At 47.0% G+C, this 20,131-nt stretch overlaps 1 protein-coding gene across 1 annotated transcript in view; it reads right to left on the bottom strand.

The window, feature by feature from the left end:
* LOC147026361 (fatty acid-binding protein, heart-like) overlaps positions 1 to 20,131 on the bottom strand; it is a 56,123-nt gene that overhangs the window by 30,824 nt on the left and 5,168 nt on the right. Inside the window, exon 3 of the mRNA XM_085881694.1 lies at positions 15,389 to 15,490. Within this exon, the coding sequence (XP_085737820.1) occupies positions 15,389 to 15,490 (102 nt within the window). The remainder of the gene's footprint in view (positions 1 to 15,388; positions 15,491 to 20,131) is intronic.

Below are 20,131 nucleotides of genomic sequence, written 5' to 3'. Positions count from 1 at the left end.
AAACACTAACATGCACGTATGCAGAAAAGCAATGGAATTGGCGGGAAGGGACAAGATACGAGCAAGGTAAAGCACTACAACCGTCTATTATTATTATTCACAAGCACTTATACGGTTCTACCTATTGGACTCGGCGCCACAACATTCATTCAAAGGAACAAGGAAAGACCCCCTCATAGACAAGGGGGTTAGGCTGGACCTGTAGGCCTTTATAACATGGAACTTGGCGGACCGAAGGAGTTCCATGAGACCATTGCAGGTTACCTGCACCCTCGTGGTGACTGGCTTGGGCGCCCTCGATGGACCCTCTCCAGCCCTCACTGACTGACTCTCCACCGACTGAACGCCAACATGGCGCTCTGTTCTCCATTCTCTCCACGCAGCTCCCACTCCCACCAAGACCACCAGACCCACAGCCCCACTCTCCACTCCTCACTGACTGACTCCACCGACTCGCTTTGACCCAGGCAGAGAGCGACCACTACCTCCAGACCTCCAGACCCACTCTCCACTCCTCAATGACACCTCGTTCCGCGTGCCCTTTTATCTCGGCGGGGAATCGCCCTCCCTTCGTGGAGCGCGGGGGAGGAAAATTCGCGGAGAGGAGTCAGGTTTTAATACGTTTAGTAACCGTCACTTCTGTTTCCCAGTTCTGAGGGGAAATTCCTAGAAGTGTGTTATTGGAGCTTCTTCTTGTTCTCCATGGCGTACATGTTATTCGCTGCGGCGAGGTTTGTGGTGTGGTTGTTTGTTGTGGTGGCGTGGCCAGTGGTTGGCATTGTGGTTGAGATGGTGGTTAGGTGATTGGCGGGGTGGAGAAGGTGGTGAGGCGATGTTGGCGGTTGTGGGTATAGTGGTGAGGATGGCGTGGTTTGTTGAGGTGTGGTTGTGGAAAGGCGGTTGGTCTGAAGCGGTTGTTGAGAGCGATGTTGGTGGTGGTGGTGGTGGTTGGTGTGAAGCAGTTGATCCAAAATAACGATAGCAAAAGAAAAACGGCTAACTCAAAAATCAGAGCCCTGTCCACACGGATAATTCCTATTAAACAACGGTGGGGAAATCTAACTAAACACGGACTTATCGGCATAACTGAACAAAGGACCTATATGGTGTTCTGCGAATTTCCACAGCCGTAACAATATATATATATTGTTGTGGTTACCAGATTCGCAAACCACCATTCAGGTCCCTTAGGTGAGGTATCTCGGTAAGTGCATGTGTAGTTAGGCCCAAACCCGTTGTCTAGTGGGAATACATGTCATTTATACGTGCTGCGACTCTTCAGGATAGCCGTTTTTCTTTTACTATCTTTATTTTGGACCAATCGCCACCATCACAACCACAACAACAACCACCAACCACAACGCCGCTTCACCACAACCGCCATGACCTTTACCGTCACAACTCGCCACCATCGCATCACCGTCATCTCGCGCCACTCATGGGCACCGATGCTGGACTCGTGTAGGGCGCACGTTGAACAGCGTGTACAAAATCACGGATTTTCTGCTTCAAAAACGGATCCAAAACGACACACGCCCACTTTTTGCCGTCCAATCGGTGAGCGAGGGGCGAATTGGCCCCGCCCCCAGGGCGATCGATATATGCAAATTTGTGGATCAAAAAGCCTTCACGCCCACTTTTTCTCGGGCCAATGGGGAGCGAGTTGAAAGGTCAAAGGGAGGGGGTCAAAGGCGAAGTTACGGGGGGATAAAAGGACGGTGTTCGTCAGTCAAAGGAGTGGTAAAAGTCGGAACGAAGGAGTCGCAAGAAGTGAAAGAGTCAGCAGAACGAGAACGAGGGGTCGGAGAGTCGCAAGAGGGAACGAGAGAAGGAGTAGTAAAGGTCGGAACGAGGCGAAGGAGTCGGAACAGAGAGTCAAGACTTCGCGGGCGGTGGAGCTGCTCGTCGTGTGCGTTAAAAGTCGGAACGGAGGGGACGAGCTGTGGAGAGGCGGCGAGGGCGGACGAGGGGGTGCTCGCGTCGTGCAGGGAGCTGCACCCCTGGGAGGCCGACAGCGCGACCTGGCCGAGGTGGAGACGCTCGTCGCATATAATAAAGATCCTCTATGCCCCGAGCATCAGCAACCCCCCTCCTGTTTCCCCCCGCGCTGAGATAGTGCGACCAAGGGGGCCCCGTTCCCACCCCCTGCCAGGCACTGTCCACGAGGCCCGCGGGTTGCGGGGCCATCGCCGCTCCGCGTCTCATCACCAGACGGGTAGGCCCGACCAGGTCTCGGCCCCAGGCCTACCTCATTCTTGAGGGTATTTCTTTTCCTTGGTTTTGGGTATGTGTTGTCGGCGCCGTCTGTGAAGTAGAATTGTGTAAGTGTTGCCGTGTGCTCGGTAGTCGGTATTAGCTCTGCACTGCGTTTTCACTTTTATGTTTGCTTTTTGTGTAAATGGAATTGTGTTTTCTTTTTTGTGTGCATTTGGTGGAATTGTATTTGTGTGCTTTCCGTTCGTCGCGAATAAATGTGCTTTATTGTTGAACTGTTCTCCCGCTTCGCTTCGTCTTTTCCTCCATTGAACCCCCATCTTGCTTCACGTAAAGGGTTGGTAGTGGGCTGAATACGCCCGATAATTAATCGAACCGTCGAGGTCGACGATAACACCGCTCGGTTATTCTGATAGTACGGAACGGGTCGCTTAAGTGGCCCGTGTCCGAAGTCGACCTGCGGCGAGGTGCGATCGCCCGGTCTACCCTCCGCGTGGGTACTTAGGTAGTTCGAATTTGGCGAGCAACCCTATCCCACGCGGGGGCTGATTGGCTCGATCGCGGTGTGACCGAAAGGTCCACCCGTGACTGGTTCCCGGCGTTAGTCCGAGAGGGTCACGACTGGATTGTCCGTCCGGTGGGCGACGTGCCGCGATTCGAGTTACGTGGCCGTCGCACGCCGGCGGGCGCGAATCCGCAACAATATATATACATATATATATATATATATATATATATATATATATATATATATATATATATATATATATATATACATAAATATGTATATATACAGGGTGTCCCAAAAAAAGTACTCACATTTTGGCTCCTCATAACTCATTGAATTTTTCATTTCTTTTCAGATCAAATTGCCCCTAATAATAGCAGAAGTACGACTCGGTTTTGAAGAAAGAAAATGTATCATAAAGTGCTACTGGAAGCACGAAAACATCATGGAAGTGCAAAGAAAATTTAGAAGACATTTTCACAAAGATCCACCAATGCGACGCACCATTGCTCACATCCGAGATAAGTTTGAAACAGATGGAACTGTGCATGACGTCCATATGGAGCGTTCAGGAAGACCACGGTCATCAACCACCCCCGCAAAGGAAAATCAATTGCTGGAAACCCTCCACCGATCCCCACGGAAATCTGTACGACAAATGGCTCGTGAGACAGGAATCCCAAAAATCAACCGCCCATCACATTTTGAAGCGAATTAATTGGAAAAGTTGCATTCCAAAGTTAATCCACACTCTAAATGAAGATGATCCTGACCGGAGAGCTGAATTTTGTGAGTGGTACCTGGGCAAATGCGAAGAAGATGCAGCATTTCCATCCAAAATTGTTTGGAGCGATGAGGCCAGCTTCAAGTTAAATGGCTCAATTAACCGACACAATTGCACCTGGGCTCCTGAAAATCCGCATGTTACTATGGAACACCATTTAAACTTACTAGGGGTTACTGAGTTTTTTTTTTTTTTTTTTGTATACCTTGGTCGAGGCTCGTATGAGAGCTAACACACAACTCACAGCAAGGAGGCATGAGACAAGAGGGGCGGGAGTGGAAAGGACAAAACAGTGGGGAACAGACACATTAGGTGAACTGTGGAAGGGAGAGGGATGGGGATGGGACGGGGAACATGGCGAAGAGAAGATGGACATTTCAGGGACTTTCAGGAAGGAAAGCAGGAGAAATGAAGGAAGTGGGCTTGGGTGGATTATCGGGGGTAGAAAAGATCGAGGATTTGGATGGGGGAAGATAAGAGGTGGTGGTGAACAGCTGTTTTGAAAGCCTGGAGGGAAGAATGGGAAAGAATAGAGTGAGGGAGTTTATTCCAAAGGCGGGAAAAAAGAGGAATGAAAGAGTGAAGATGAGCAGTGATTCGTGAATGTGGTGTGGTGTGGGATATCAGCATTGGGCATCCTAGAGCCATTCTTTTTTGACAAAACTGTCACTGGGGATGTTAACTTAAACTTGCGGCAGGAATCCGTCGGTGCACGTGTCGAAGAAATATTTGGTGACGAAGAGATTTACTTTCAGCAAGATGGAGCACCTCCCCACTACCACCGTGATGTCAGGGCCTATCTCGAAGCAACTTTTCCGAACAGATGGATTGGGCGAAGAGGTAGTGTTGAATTTCCTGCACGTTCCCCAGACCTCACTTCAATGGACTTCTTTTTATGGGGATATCTCAAAGATAAGGTTTACGGCTCAAAACCAGCAACAGTCGATGAGCTGAAAGAGGAAATTGAAAGACAATGTCTTGCAGTTCTAAATGAAATGATTCGTAACGCTGTTAAATCCATTGGTCCGCGTTATCGGCTGTGTTTGGAACGTGATGGTCGTCAGTTTGAACATTTGTAAACATGCATTTATCCATTTATACATTTAACCATTAATTTTGTTTCTAAGTCAATAAGCAACGCATTTATTATCATGTAAAGAGTGAGTACATTTTTTGGGACACCCTGTATATGTATATATGCATATACATACATATATATATATATATATATATATATACATATATATATATATATATATATATATATATATATATATATATACACACACACACACACACACACACACACACACACACACACACACACACACACACACACACACACACACACACACACACACACACACACACACACACACACACATACATATATATATATATATATATATATATATATATATATATATATATACACACACACACACATACATACACACATACACACATACATACCATACATACATACATACACACACACACACACACACACACACACACACACATATATATATATATATATATACACACACACACACACACACACACACACACACACACACACACACACACACACACACACACATATATATCTTCTTCTTCTTCTTTCGGCTGCTCCCTGTCGGGGTCGCCACAGCGGATCATCCGTATGATCCGCAAAGTGATTTGGCACATGTTTTACGCCGGATGCCCTTCCTGACGCAACCCTGGTCGCCTCTTACGACACAGGGACATGGTACACCTATTTTAACCGGGGTATACACCGGCCCAGTACACTGCTACTCATTTCGCCGACCTCGGAAGGATGACAGGCTGAGTCAACCCCCTGGTGTATTAATTCAGTGGCTCAACAGGGCTTGAACTCAGGACCTTTTGGATCCCAAGCCGCTGCCCTAACCACTGCGCCAACACCAGGCTACCGTGTGTGTGTGTGTGTGTGTGTGTGTGTGTGTGTGTGTGTGTGTGTGTGTGTGTGTGTGTGTGTGTGTGTGTGTGTGTGTGTGTGTGTGTGTGTGTGTGTGTGTGTGTGTGTGTGTGTAAATTGTAACGAATTTGGATATCGATTGCACACAACATACAGGTTCCTTTAGTCAGCTATGTCGATAAGTGCTTGTTCCCTAGATAGCTCACCTTCCATTGTTTAAATGTTCAGAAATCGATTAGATGCGCTGCGGATCGATTTAATAGTTAGGGAACGAATAATGGAGACATCCCTCCCCCTCTCCTGCGAAGAGGAAGAACCACCAGGCCGTCCAGTGACTCATGATGTCAAAAACTCCTTCCCACCCGTGGCTGAGCGGGGGATGGAGCACAAGGCCATGAGCCGTGAGTCACGCCGCGAGTGGAGGAAGGGCGGGAGAAGGATAAGAAGAGATTTTTTTCTTTTGTTCGTGGGCAGAGTTGGAGAAGGGAGTTGAGGGGAGTCGTTCAGCAGATCGTCGGGTCCTGCTTGGCTTGCGTTAGGGTTGAGGCCTGCGGAAGCTTTTTGCTTCGGCTGGCTCAGTGAGCTTCGGCTGTGGCCTGGCTCGGGAGGAGGCTTTTTGCTAGCTTTTTGCTTTGGTGGTTGAGTGAGCTTCGGCTTCTGCTTGGCTCGGGAGAGCTTTTTGCTTCAAGCTGCCCTGTTTGGAAGGAAGTTAACCCGGTCGCTCGACTCGAGCTGCGAGTGGTGGCTTCTTCTTCTTGGTTCGTGGAGCTCTTGGTTCTCCATTTTGGTTCCCGGCTTGGTGCGACTCATCGACCTCTTCGTGGAGGTGGTTCCTCGGGTAAGCGACGCATCAACGGGAAGGTTCACCGCCTAGTCTTACCAGCACGTGTTGAGAAGCGCGGGAGGTGGTTCCTCGGGGAAGCGACGCATCGACGGGAAGGATCGGCGCCTCGTCTCACCAGCACGTGTTGAGAAGCGCGGGAGGATTCACGGGAGCTCGGGAAGGATTGGATCCAGTTCGCTCTCGCTGGAGCCCGGGTTCAAACATCTTGAAGACCACACGAGGTGGAGAGGTTCGAGATAGGCTCTGGGTTTCAGCTCACCTGTCCTCTGAGCTGGAGCTCGTTATTAAAGGCCTCTGCCACCATTTCTTGGGTGTGTGCGTACGTGTGTCCATGGGCCTGTCTAATGAGTAGGAACTGCTGTTAAGTGCAAGTGACTACATAATAAGTAGATGGTTGTAGTTCTTTTGTCGTGTGTTTGTTGCTTGTATAATTGCATACATGTTTTGCCTTGTTTAATTGCATACGTGCTTTATTATAATAAATGTCCTTGTGTGAATGTAAACCTGTTTGTTGCGTCCATTCCCTCATTGAACTGCCCCATCTTGCACTCGGAATATAGTTGGTTTTTAAATAGCCGGTAAAGTGATCAGGTCCAACGGGACTGCGCGATAATACCCCACTCTGTTATCCCAAAAGGAAGCGAGCTGCTTAGCGGCTCGTTTCCAAGCGGTCCCATTGAGGTACAATCTCTCGGTAACCAACCTGCGCAAATAATTAGGTAAATCGAAGATTTGGCGATCGGACCCTGTAGTGCGCGGGTAGGGTGCAGACAAGGTTGTGGTGGGATTAAAAACCCACCCGTGACTGGTTTCTGTCCTTGTTCCAGAAAGTCACGACTGGATTGTCCGTTCGGTGGGCGAAGCGACCGCTATTGGTTAGACGCGGTCGTTCGCACGCCGGCGGGCGGAAATCTACAACACTGGTGTCGAGGAGCAGGAAAACAAACTCTCCCGCCTCCAACAAAATTAACGGAACTGGATCAAGGGTGTGCGAGGCGACCCTCCGGTTCCATTAAAAAAACGAGCTTTTAAATTATTTCCGTTAAGCAAGATGGCGGTTCAAGGCGAACGGGAGCAGGGGGTAATGAATTTAGAAATGTTAGAAATCATGGCTCAGGGCGAAATGACCGTGCAGAACATGCCCATTATGCAGGTTGAACACCCCCCACAAACAAATGCAGAATCCGCAATGGGTGCAGCAGCGGGGGCCGCGGTGTATGACACCCCGCCTCCCCTCCTCCGTCAAAATCCCTCCTCGGTCCCTGGCAGATCCGCGCCCGATAATGGCCAAGCGACTGCCACCGGGCCACCTGACATGGGCAAGCTATTAGAAATATTGCTGGCAAAAATGGATTGAAACGCACTCGAGATGAAAAACGAAATGAAAGAAATGCGGGAGGAAATGCGGCGCGTGGAGCGATGCCTGCAGGCGGGCATAATGGCGGCGCCACGTTCTGGATCGAGTGAGCTGAGGGGAAGTGTGGACTGTGTCGACCCCGCGGTGGAGGACAAAGTAATACGGGGGACGTGTAAGACGAGACTCGTGCAGGTGACAGAGAAAGTGACGGTGACACAGAGGGAAAAATTAAATGGGGTGACGGAGACGTGAACGGCAAGGAAATAATAAAAGGAATAACAGAGACACAGGAGGTAAAAACGGTAGAGGAGAGACTACACGATAAACACGAAAGTAAAGACGAGCACACACACATGGAGGTAGTGGAGGACGATGAGGGGGAGCTCGGGGAATGTCTTGTGACCCGGTGCGAGCAGCCGGATAGCTTCCTTCAGGGACGAGGGGAGGGAATGTGCCTCCTTGAAGCAGATTACAACCAGGTGGGTCCGGTCGAGTCTTGCGAGGTAGAGGGGGCGAGTGCTGTGAACGGGTGCACGCGGAGCTTGGGGGTTATGGAAACCCCTGGACCCCTTGTGGTGGTGCTAATTCCCAGCGTGGTTGTTCCGGTGTGTGTGGTGTCGAAATGTGTGTTTGCGAGTGTGCCGAAATGCGTGCTTTCCAGCACGCATGGTGTGGATGAAGCATTGTGTGTGGATGAAGCACCGCGTGTGGATGAAACACCGCGTGTGGATGAAACACCGCGTGTGGATGAGGAACCGTGTGTGGATGAAACACCTTGTGTGTATGAAACACCTTGTGTGTATGAAACACCGCGTGTGGATGAGACACCGCGTGTGGATGAAGCACCGTGTGAATATGAAACACCGTGTGTGGATGAAACACCGCGTGTGACAGGAACCGCGTGTGTGAGTGAAAGGCGATGTGTGAGAGAGATCGCGTGTGTGAGGTGGCGGTATGAGAGGGAGATGGCGGTTAGCATGCGGGAGACCGCAACCGCATGTCCTAGTGTAATGGTGAGGTGTGTGAGCGTCGTGGCACGCAATAGTGTGCCTGTTGAATGGCGACGACGACTGCGACAGATGAGGGACAAAAGCCGGGTAGCGGCCGTAGCTGGTTTGAGAACCGTACCGGGTTTGCACGGCAGCGCGCGCGGGGTCCGTGCTGTGCTCCGCACGAGGCCGCCACGTGTGCGCCTGCGGGAGTGAAGCCCGGTCCGTAAACGCAAGCGGTGGATTAGCCGATCCTGCGGACGGACAGAAGGTAGGCTGGATATGGATTTGGACCGGATGGGTTCTTCACGCGAGCGTATTTGTGAAGCTCCGACGAGCAGAGCACATGTGTTCGAGTGGGGAAACGCGAGGCTTGTATTGAATGCGCAGGGTGACGTCGTAGCTGCATGGTCGGAATCCGGCAGGAGGGAAATCCCTGCCGGATGGTACCGCCCGAGAAGGGACGAGGTGCACGAAGCGCGAATAGCTGCCATGACGTCACGGACAGGAGCGCAGGTTGCGAGTTGCCGCGCTGGTGCACACATAAAAAAAAAGCAAGCCTCGCTTCGGGTGAACAGAATTCCCTGGGCAAGGGGTGGAAGACCCCCCTGTCAGGGGGAACAGGAACTACTAGTTAAGGGGATGGGTTAGTGAAATTTTGACCGGCTTCATGGGGACATGGGTTGGTTGTTCCTTATGGAGCCCGTGGAATGGATTAGTTAGAGGGATTTTAGTTCAGATTTAGGAAATGGGAATTGTTGGATTTTTGGAGACACGGACAGACTGGAAATGTGTCGAGGAGACGTAGCTTAGCTACGTAGAGTAAATGGAACGTGCTTGAGTTTTAAGGGATGACGAGGGACCACGAGTTAGTCAGGGGATTTAATTATGAAGAATGGCAGTGTGGAGTGTTGGTGTAAGTGGAAAAGAGTGAAAAGTGTACAATGAGTGAGTATGGGACAGCGGGCCCAAGTGTGTGAGTGGAGCGAATGTGGTATGCATGGTGCAAATGACTGGTTGGGGGGAGGAGTGATTCCCACCCAAGTGACCCCAGGGTCAGTTTAATGTTAGTTAGTTAGTGGGTTATTCAAATTTATTAAAAGGAGGTCGTTTTGGTGTGGTGTCGAGAGAAGGCACGAAACCCGTTTGGAGGGGTGCAAGAGTTCATTGACCGGCTCGGAGCGTGGCTGTGGAAAGGTGAGTTTTGTTGAGTGGGCACCCCGGGCACCGGACTAGTCCGCCAGAGTAGGCCAAGGGCCCAAGAGGGGCCGGGTTAGTGTAGTGGGCACGGGCGACCCGTCGGAAACGGGGCCCGTAGCGCCAGAATGCCACGGGGGCAGTGTAGTGGGCACGGGCGACCCTTGGAAAGGGACCCGGGGCATCATCACGCCACGTGGGCATCGGAGGGGGGCAATGCCAGAGAGGGCATCCCCGCGTTGTAGGGAGCGGCTCGGCTTGGAGGCAGCCTGCGGGCCTGGGGGTGCCATGGTTAGAGTTCGGCAGAGGGGGACTTCCTGCCAGTTGAGCCACGCTGCCCAGCCAGGAAATTGGGCGAGGGCACGAATGAAAATTTGTGGGCAAGGCCCAAATTTATAATGGACACCAACACAGGCGACGGGAATCATGGTTTTTAGAACCGATAGTTTTAAAATGTGAGGCGTTTTTGGAAAGCCCCGGGGTAGTTTCAGGTTAATGAATGTTAGGGTAGATAGGAGATGTACCCACTCGCACCATCCATCCCTTCGCTCGTTGTAGGCTGCTGGACTAACCTTGGTAGATCGCTGAACTCTGAGGAGGCCATTCTTATGCTTTGTTGGGCCTCGAGACAGGACGCTAGTCTCTCCCTATTCCCCTGCAGAGAGGGGACGTAGGGGTTGGGAGTAGGCTAGGCTGACAGGATAGGTTAGCCAGACAAAGACGATAAAGGGTGTTAGGGAGCCAATTATAAAAGGGAAATAAAAATAAAGACGGGCTAAATTTTGTTGTGTTGTGTGGCAAATTAAGGGAGTGGGTATGGACAGAGACAGGCAAAGGCGATAGAGTGGGGGAAGACAGTATGCTCGGTCCAAGCCCGCCTTCAGAGCGACCGGCACCACCGCACTCCCTCCGGACATGATGGAACCACACCAGAGGCCGGCCAGCTTCACCTGCCGGCCTGTTGTGCTGCAGCCGCCTGTTCTGCATGGACTTGCCTTGCCATGCCTCGTTTGCCTGCCTCTGCCATGACCCCATGCCTGCTTGCCCTTGTTTGCGTTTGCCCCTGTGTCCATCCATCACCATGTGCGCCAGGACCATTTAGTTTTGCAAGGACTGCCCTGCAGGCAGCCCGTGCATCCATCATGCTCATTTGTGTTTTGCGACCATCTCCATCCATTCCCCTGCATCAATGAACTTTGAAATGACTTTTACCTTCTCCCCTTTCACAGATCACAAGTCCTGGGCCATGGTTAAGTAATGGATAAGTTGAGTGGAAATTGTAAAGACGTGGAACCCCACCTGCATATTTGTTTTAGCACCGGCAATTTTAGTTAAGTTGTCCGAATGAGTCTGTGAGAGTTTGTTTAGTTAGTTACGCAGCGCATTAAGTTATTTATTTTTGGGACACGTGTAAAGAAATGTCGCACTCAGGGATCCGAAGGTAGAATGTCCTAGGGGAAAACTTACACATGCTGGTCACACGAAAATTTGACGACTCAGGACGAGTCTGTAAAAAGGGGAGGGGGTAGTGTTACGAATTTGGAATTCGATTGCACACAACATTCAGGTTCCTTTAGTCAGCTATGTCGATAAGTGCTTGTTCCCTAGATAGCTCACCTTCCATTGTTTAAATGTTCAGAAATTGATTAGATGCGCTGCGGATCAATTTAATAGTTAGGGAACGAGCAATGAAGACATCCCTCCCTCTCTTCTGCGAAGAGGAAGAACCACCCGGCCGTCCCGTGACTCATGATGTCAACAACTCCCTCCCACCCGTGGCTGAGCGGGGGATGGAGCACGAGGGCATAAGTCATGAGTCACGCCGGGAGCGGAGGAAGGGCGGGAGAAGGATAAGAGGAGATCTTTTCTTTTGTTTGTGGGCAGAGTTGGAGAGAGGAGTTGAGGGGAATTGTTCAGCAGACCGTCGGGTCCTGCTTGGCTTGCGTTAGGGTTGAGGCCTGCGGAAGCTTTTTGCTTCGGCTGGCTCAGTGAGCTGAGGCCTGGCTCGGGAGGAGGCTTTTTGCTTTGGTGGTTCAGTGAGCTTCGGCTTCTGCTTGGCTCGGGAGAACTTTTTGCTTCAAGCTGCCCTGTTTGGAAGGAAGTTAAGCCAGTCGCTTGGCTCGAGCTGCGAGTGGTGGCTTCTTCTTCTTCTTGGTTTGTGGAGCTCTTTGTTCTCCATTTTGGTTCCAGGCTTGGTGCGACTCATCAACCTCTTTGTGGAGGTGGTTCCTCGGGGAAGCGACGCATCGACGGGAACCATCGGCGCCTCGTCTCACCAGCACGTGTTGAGAAGCACGGTAGGATTTGCGGGAGCTCGGGAAGGATGGCGGCTCGGCGATTGGATCCAGCTCGCTCTCGCTGGAGCCCGGGTCCGAACAACTTGAAGACCACACGAGGTGGAGAGGTTCGAGATAGGCTCTGGGTTTCAGCTCACCTGTCCTCCGAGCTGGAGCTCGTTATTAAAGGCCTCTGCCACCATTTCTTGGTTGTGTGTGCGTGCGTACGTGTGTCCGTGGGCCCGTCTAATAAGTCGGAACTGCTGTTAAGTGCAAGTGACTGTACATAATAAGTAGACGGTTGTAGTTTTTTGTCGTGCTTTTGTTGCTTGTATAATTGCATACGTGTATTGCCTTGTTTAATTGCATACGTGCTTTATTATAAAAAATGTCCTTGTGTGAATGTAAACCTGTTTGTTGCGTCCATTCCCTCATTGAACTGCCCCCATCTTGCACTCGGAATATAGTTGGTTTTTAAATAGCCGGTAAAGTGATCGGGTCCAACGGGACTGCGCGATAATACCCCGCTCGGTTAACCCAAAAGGAAGCGAGCTGCTTAAGCGGCTCGTTTCCAAGCGGTCCCGTTGAGGTACAATCTCTCGGTAACCTACCTGCGCGAATAATTAGGTAAATCGAAGATTTGGCGATCAGACCCTGTAGCGCGGTTCGAGTGCGGACAAGGTTGTGGTGGGATTAAAAACACACCCGTGACTGGTTTCTGGCGTTGTTCCAGAAAGTCACGACTGGATTGTCCGTTCGGTGGGCGAAGCGACCGCTATTGGTTAGACGCGGTTGGTCGCACGCCAACGGGCGGAAATCTACAACAATACATATATATATATATATATATATATATATATATATATATATATATATATATATATATATATATATATATATATATATATATATATATATATATATATATATATATATATATATATATATAGACATACACAGGGTATCCCTAAAAAAATGACATCATTTCATAATCTAATAATAACATAGCTAATTCTCACTCAAATGATCTCAAATTTTAACAAAATGTGTAAAAACTAACTAAGTTGAATGTTTAATTCTTATCTCAATGAGAATCTACCAGGAAGATGGATTGGGCATGCCAGTGATAATGACAATGTGCTGTTGAAATGGCCACCACGTTCACCTGACTTGACACCTTGTGATTTTTTTTCTTTGGGGCTATGTGAAAGGACTGGTTTATATCCCCCCTCTTCCTACAAGCCGAGAGGAACTTAAGCAGAGAATCACTGAGGCGCTGGAGAATGTTACGCAAGACATGCTCCAGCGTGTTTGGCAGGAGCTGGACCACCGACTTGACGTGTGTCGTGTCACAGGCAGTGCGCATATTGAACATATGTGAAGTTTTGAGAAAACAGTTATAAAACCTACATCCCTCTGAATCTCGTGTTCGAATTTTGATAAATAAATCTTTTATTGTTCAACATGAAGCCTACTTACTTTTGTTTGCCTGGGACATGTAGTTACTTATATATTCAAGTTTCAAATGATGTCATTTTTTTAGGGACACCCTGTATATATATTTCAGTAATGGGTTCTTTCTTGTCACCTATCCATAGAAGCCAGCCTTATGAAGGGAACTGGATATTGTTGATTGAACACTGGCCCCCATCTCGGACACAACGCCTTACAGATCCATCAAACTCATTGTTGGATTTACAGTTACATCCCAAACCAGTTTCCTGCTTGCCCGGCTGCTGAGTTTGGATGGGCGACCTAATCTGGGTAGAGTCTGGGTGGTATGATATGTCTTCCACTTCTTCAGTACTCTAAGGGATAATGAGTGACTTTAAAATCATCTTATAACCCTCTCCTGAACGGTGCTTCTCCACCACTTTATGTCTCACTTCTTTGGAAACCTCCTTGGTCTTAATGTTTGCCTTGTTGTTTGACCAAGTAAGTTTTATCTTAAAATTATTTCGATAAGTGGGGGGACTTAGTTTTTAAGTGAAACCACTGAGTACACACAGGTGAAACCTATTCCACTTATATTGTAACCTTTGAAACAAATAATTTGTTCCTGAAGTGATTCAGGGTTAATTGGGGAAAGGGTTTGAATACTTGTGCAACTGAGAATCATCTGATTTTCTCTGTTTGTTAATTTAAGTTATTCACTTTTTTTTTTAAGCTTTATCAATTTGAAGTAGTTTGTGAAAACTATATATTTTGTTTTATTTGAAAGCATCATGCAATAAGCTCAGGTGGCATCAAAATGTAAAAAAAAAAACTTTATAAGGGGGGGGATACTTTTGCAGGCCACTCTATGGTAATTTGTCTTATGACTGCACTGTCTGCAATTAGGAAAAATGTTTCTACTTTCCAATCAGCTCTCATACAATGACAGTGAATGGTTGTTTTTGTTTTTTGTTTTGGAAATGGCAGTAAGAGGCAATCAATTGAAAGAGCATTTGCAGCACACCAATGGAAAATCAAAATGTAATCTAAGCTAATGCAAGAATTAACGTTTTGTTTGGTGAGCAGCATGTTGAATTTGTCCACAGTCTGTAAGGCCTGGTTTGTTTGGTGAGCAGCATGTTGAATTTGTCCACAGTATGTAGGGCCTGGTTTGTTTGGTGAGCAGTATGTTGAATTTGTCCACAGTACATATATTCTGATTTGTTTGGTGAGCAGCATGTTCAATTTGTCCACAGTATGTAGGGCCTGGTTTGTTTGGTGAGCAGTATGTTCAATTTGCCCACAGTATATTAGAGCCTGGTTTGTTTGGTGAGAAGCATGTTCAATTTGCCCACAGTATGTACAGCCTGGTTTGTTTCGTGAGCAGTATGTTCAATTTGTCCACAGTATGTAGGGCCTGGTTTGTTTGGTGAGCAGTATGTTCAATTTGCCCACAGTATATTAGGGCCTGGTTTGTTTGGTGAGAAGCATGTTCAATTTGCCCACAGTATCTAGGGCCTGGTTTGTTTGGTGAGCAGCATGTTCAATATTTGGCCACTTGTCTGAGCTACCCTATTCCTATAACGTCACCACAGTTATAAGATAATAAACTATTACTGACACCATTTGCCATGTTTCCCTGTGTTGGCAGACACCACTCCCAGAGTTTGGATCATACATTGTAAAACCCGACTCCGTTCAGACCTTTCAGCAGTACCTCAACTTGCCCAATTCCTTTATCGGTAAATAGTCTTAGCCAACACTTTTTTCTAAGCATCACAACACAAACCACCATTTCATAAATTGCCTCAAGAATAATCTGACGTATTCAAGTCGGCCGTACCAGAATGAATTTGTCATCCTCTGGTTCTCGAACCAATGTTGTCTCTTTTCCATCCCATTTCTGCAGGTGCACCAACTTTCCATTTTCGATGGTAATGAGGCTCTGTGGTGCAGGGAGTAGATAAAATGACCTTCACCGCCATCATAATCATAATCTTTATGTTCAACTTGGACATTGATGGTTACCATTGAAGGATGAGGATGGAACCGTTGTGTGCGGCATTATACCGTATCCCGGTAGATTGCCAGGCATTTGGCATGCTGAAAGTGCTTCAAGGGTCACCAATGGACTTTGACCGGTATGACTTCCACGGCCGACAGTCGCAGGAATTTTGAATTTATTATTGGCAAGGATGCCGGCGATAACTCACCCATTTTCATCAAAGCGCACCACGTCATCTTTAACGTCTGAAGGGTTATCAAGGCTAGCAGACGGTTACCTGGCAAAATCACTTTTGGAGGCAACGCCCAACCTGCATGACCAATCCCACAGTTTATTGTCATGTCTCAATTTCCTCGCAGACTCAACAGCTCAAAGGATAATGTGTAACCTCTGTGTCATGCTGTCAGGCATTGTAAAAACTAGATCCTGGTATTTCCACAGGGCTTTGTGGTAACTTCAGAAGTCCCAATTATTCCCACCATGTGAGATCGGCCGGGAAAGGTTTTTGGCCTAAACCTTATCAGGGACCGGCTGGTCAGACCAGACGTTCGCCTGAAGGTGATTTGGATAGGAAATTGTAATTTGTTCAAAGTAGTGCCCCTCTACCCACCATTTCCATGGGATTTCAATCCAGGGGAGGTTATCCATGATCGTTCCTCTAAATGCTGAGTGCAAAGTAAGGAAGTCACATGTACCATTTTTAAAGTCTTTGAAATGATCCAATCAAACCACTCCCCTGCCAGACTCGGAGCAGTTGCTCGAACTACAATGCCACCGAGTCTGGTGAAACTTTACTTTATAACAATCATTCTGGTTAGAAATCCATCAAAAGCTATAATGCCGATTTAAAAAATAAATAAATAAACGAAACATGGGGAACTTTACCACGCTAACGGCACGGCAGAAACGGATTATTCTTCAGCAGGAAACTTTAACAAGATACAATTACATTCGTACTGTTTGGGTCATAAGGGATAACTTTTGAAAAAATGAGAAATAAAATGGAAGGAGGGGTGACTGAGGAAGTTGGCATTGTTAGGGATGGGTTGATTTGAGAATAGGGATCAAAGTTTCCACAATTTTTGCATAAGTAATATGTAGATTCTTTTGTGAAGGTTTACAAATAAAATTTGAGGTGGAGGGGGATTCTGAGGATTTAAAAAAGAAAGAAGTGAAATAAGTGCATTTTGCATCAATTGGTGGTAAGTCGTTTTCGCTAAGAAACGAAGCCAAGTTGAACTAGAAAGCATCTCAAAATACAAAGCCCCTCTGCGTCTGCTTTGTACTCAAACTAAACTTGACGAAAATGCCAGTTTAAAAAAAATGTGCATTATTTAATTTATTTGTTTTCTCCACAATCTCATAATAAAGGCCTGCTGAAGATTTGATGACAAAAGCTTGATTGGTAAAAATATTATGACATGGACATACACACCGAATCTCAATAGTAAACAACGATTTCAATTTAATTAAAACATTTATGGCTGGTTACCACTTCACTGATGACATCATCCCTCCAATCCTTTGTTTCCCATTGGGAGTAGAATGAGACGTGCCAAGTTTCAAATTTTTCCAATCAACGGTTTCTGAGATATAATGTTTTAATATTTTGCATTTAATCTAAGGTGGCTGCCATATTACGTGGCATATCCATCCATCCATTGGGACCATACTCTGTGCAGAGCGTTGGTGCTGCCTAAGCAGTCTCCTTGGCTATTGGGCACAATCCTGGATGGGTCGCCACTCCGACACAGGATACCAACAAGCTGGCACTCATTTTGCCGACCTCAGAAGGATGACAAGCAGAGTCAACCCAACATGGTATTAATTCAACAGCTGAGCGGGATTTGAACTCAGGACCTTTGGATCCAAAGCCTACCACCCTATCCATTAAGCCAACACCAGGCTTACGTGGCATACGACATCACAATTATTAAAATATTCTCCACAGGAGTTCACTCCCACCCAGACAATTTTGTGTTAATTGGACAAGTAGTTGCTGAGAAAAGAAATGTTAAAAAAAAATAATCGAGAGGAAAAAAAATAGGCCCAAAAAGGGTCAAATAATAATTATAATAATGAAAATTATTTCACCAAAATTATTAATTTGTCTTCTCCATATTCTCATAATAAATCTTTGTTAAAAATTTGATGACAAAAGCTCATTATAAAGTTGTTGCGGTCTGGACACACACACACACACACACACACACACACACACACACACACACACACACACACACACACACACACACACACACACACACACACACACACACACACACACACACACACACACATACACGATTGCAAGACCCTGTCTTCCACTGCGTGGGCAATGGGCTAATGATGTTACCTTTGAATGAAAAATAAACTCAGTGCCATTGCCTTGCAGTATTTGCTAAGATAATAATAATAAAAATAATAATAATAATAATAATAATAATAATAATCAACATCATTATGACATCTTCAATGGAAGCCTGTGGTCCATGGCCACTGTATAGGTTGTGATCAAGTGGTGTACGGGTTGTGATTCATGAGGTGGTGTATGGGTTGTGATTCATGAGGTGATGTTTGGGTTGTGATTCATGAGGTGGTGTACGGGTTGTGATTCATGAGGTGGTGTATGGGTTGTGATTCATGAGGTGGTGTATGGGTTGTGATTCATGAGGTGATGTTTGGGTTGTGATTCATGAGGTGGTGTACGGGTTGTGATTCATGAGTTTATGTATGGGTTGTGATCAGGTAGTGTATGGTGTCGGTTTCAAGCCGACAGCATGGGCATAGCAGGTTCCGAGTTAGAATGAGTTTGTGTATGCATGTTTGGAGTGCGGAGTGTTACCAAAATAGTGTTGGATAGTGTAACTGTTCTGTTCTTGCATTTGGCAGCTTTGGCTGCCGGGTAGCTATCATTTCTTAGAGCGCAGCTGTGCCACTGATGCTGTGCCCCTCGACCAGTACACTGGAACTCATTTTGCCAACCTCTGAAGGATGATAGGCTGAGTCGACCCCACCTGGTGTTAATTCAGCATCCAATGGGGCTCAATCTCAGGACCCTAGGATCGCAAGCCAGCCACCCTAACCACGAAATCAATACGAGGCTTAGTGTAACTCATGATGGAGTGCAGGAGGGTTTGTTCAGATGGATGGATCGTAGAGTGTAGTTCATTGTGTATTTTATTGTTCTGTTGTTGCAAAGCTGTGCTGGTGATGTGATTGTGAATTTTTCTGATACGATGTTTTTGAGAGTGAACGTGGCATGTTTGAGAAGATGTTGTAGGAAGTTATGGGTGAGGGTTTTTTCTGCATCTGGGGTGAGGTGGGTAATTGAGAGTGGTGACACAAATGTTCTAGTGTCTGAGTGGTTTCAATCAAGTGTGTGCCTCTGATGTCACATGGTGTTGGAGGGGAAGTATTTTTTCTGCGTGAAGGTGATCCATGTCGATAATTTAGCTTGGCCTGTGCCTTGTTTTGGGTTTGGTGAAGGTTTAATGTGTTTTGTTTTGGATATGGTGGGAGCCCACCTTGGAATGGCGCAGTAGATAGTGGTTTGGATACTGTTGAGGTTAGGGATTCATTTTCTTGACCAAATTAAATGTTAGTTCATCCTTTTCGTTGGTTGGCTTTTTGATTGACTTTGTCTGTGGTTTGTCATGCATGTTTATTTAAAGTCATGTGATAGAGTGTGATTCTGAGTATTTTGGGGTCTTGTTTTGGGGGAAGTTGTGAGTTACACATTGTGATCATCCTGTGATAGTTGGATTCACCCTTGTCCACGGTTTGGAGAGCGATTGTTTATTTAGTTGGCAAGATGTTGATTCTGTTCAGCGAGAGCTCGTGTTGGAATCGATATGTATCGTTGAAATAAGCGTGTGTTTGCATTTGTGGTGTAGTTTTGTACTGGTATGGAAAGGTTGGCTGCGTACATGAGAATTATCACATGAGGTGGGGGTTCTGGGATGTCGTGGAGGTTGAAGTCAAGTCCAGGGAAGAGACCGGCTCCCGGAGGGACACCGACCATTTGGGACGATAGGTGTTGTCGAGTGTAACGTGCTCGTCTGCCAGAGAGGAAGTTTGAGATACAAAGTTTGTCGTCATTGTCCATGTTTACTGTGAGAAACTTTTGCACGAGTATGTGTCTGGGTACAGTTGTGGAAGCTTCGTTGATGTCGATGGTGGTGAGTGGGTTGCATTTGGGACATTTTTGGCCATTTCAATCAATCTCGAATGAGCTGTGATGAAAGTGGTGAAGTATGCAATTATGGAGTGAAATGGGGTCTCGAATCTCAACATAAAGCATACTTGAAGCTTGGGTCTTCATTAGACCATTGTGAATATGCACCAAGCGTTATTGCCATCTGCTTTTGACCATATTACAGAGATGTGCAAAATGTCGTTCCTTTTCACGGAACCTTGTAGAGTTCTTGTTTTCAAACAAATTTCAACTTTAAGAACTTCAGTGTAAAAATGTAAAAATTCACCAAAATCAAATCTGTTTTTTTTTTTTTTCTTGACGTACCGAAGCATTTTGTGTGAAATTTCACTTTTCATACAACTAAGCGTTCTAGAATTTAACAC

Source organism: Eptatretus burgeri, chromosome 5 (assembly GCF_056783735.1).
Source record: "Eptatretus burgeri isolate ZD-2024b chromosome 5, Ebu_testis_v1, whole genome shotgun sequence".
Lineage (NCBI taxonomy): Eukaryota > Metazoa > Chordata > Myxini > Myxiniformes > Myxinidae > Eptatretus > Eptatretus burgeri.
This window is presented reverse-complemented; position numbering and strand designations above follow the sequence as displayed.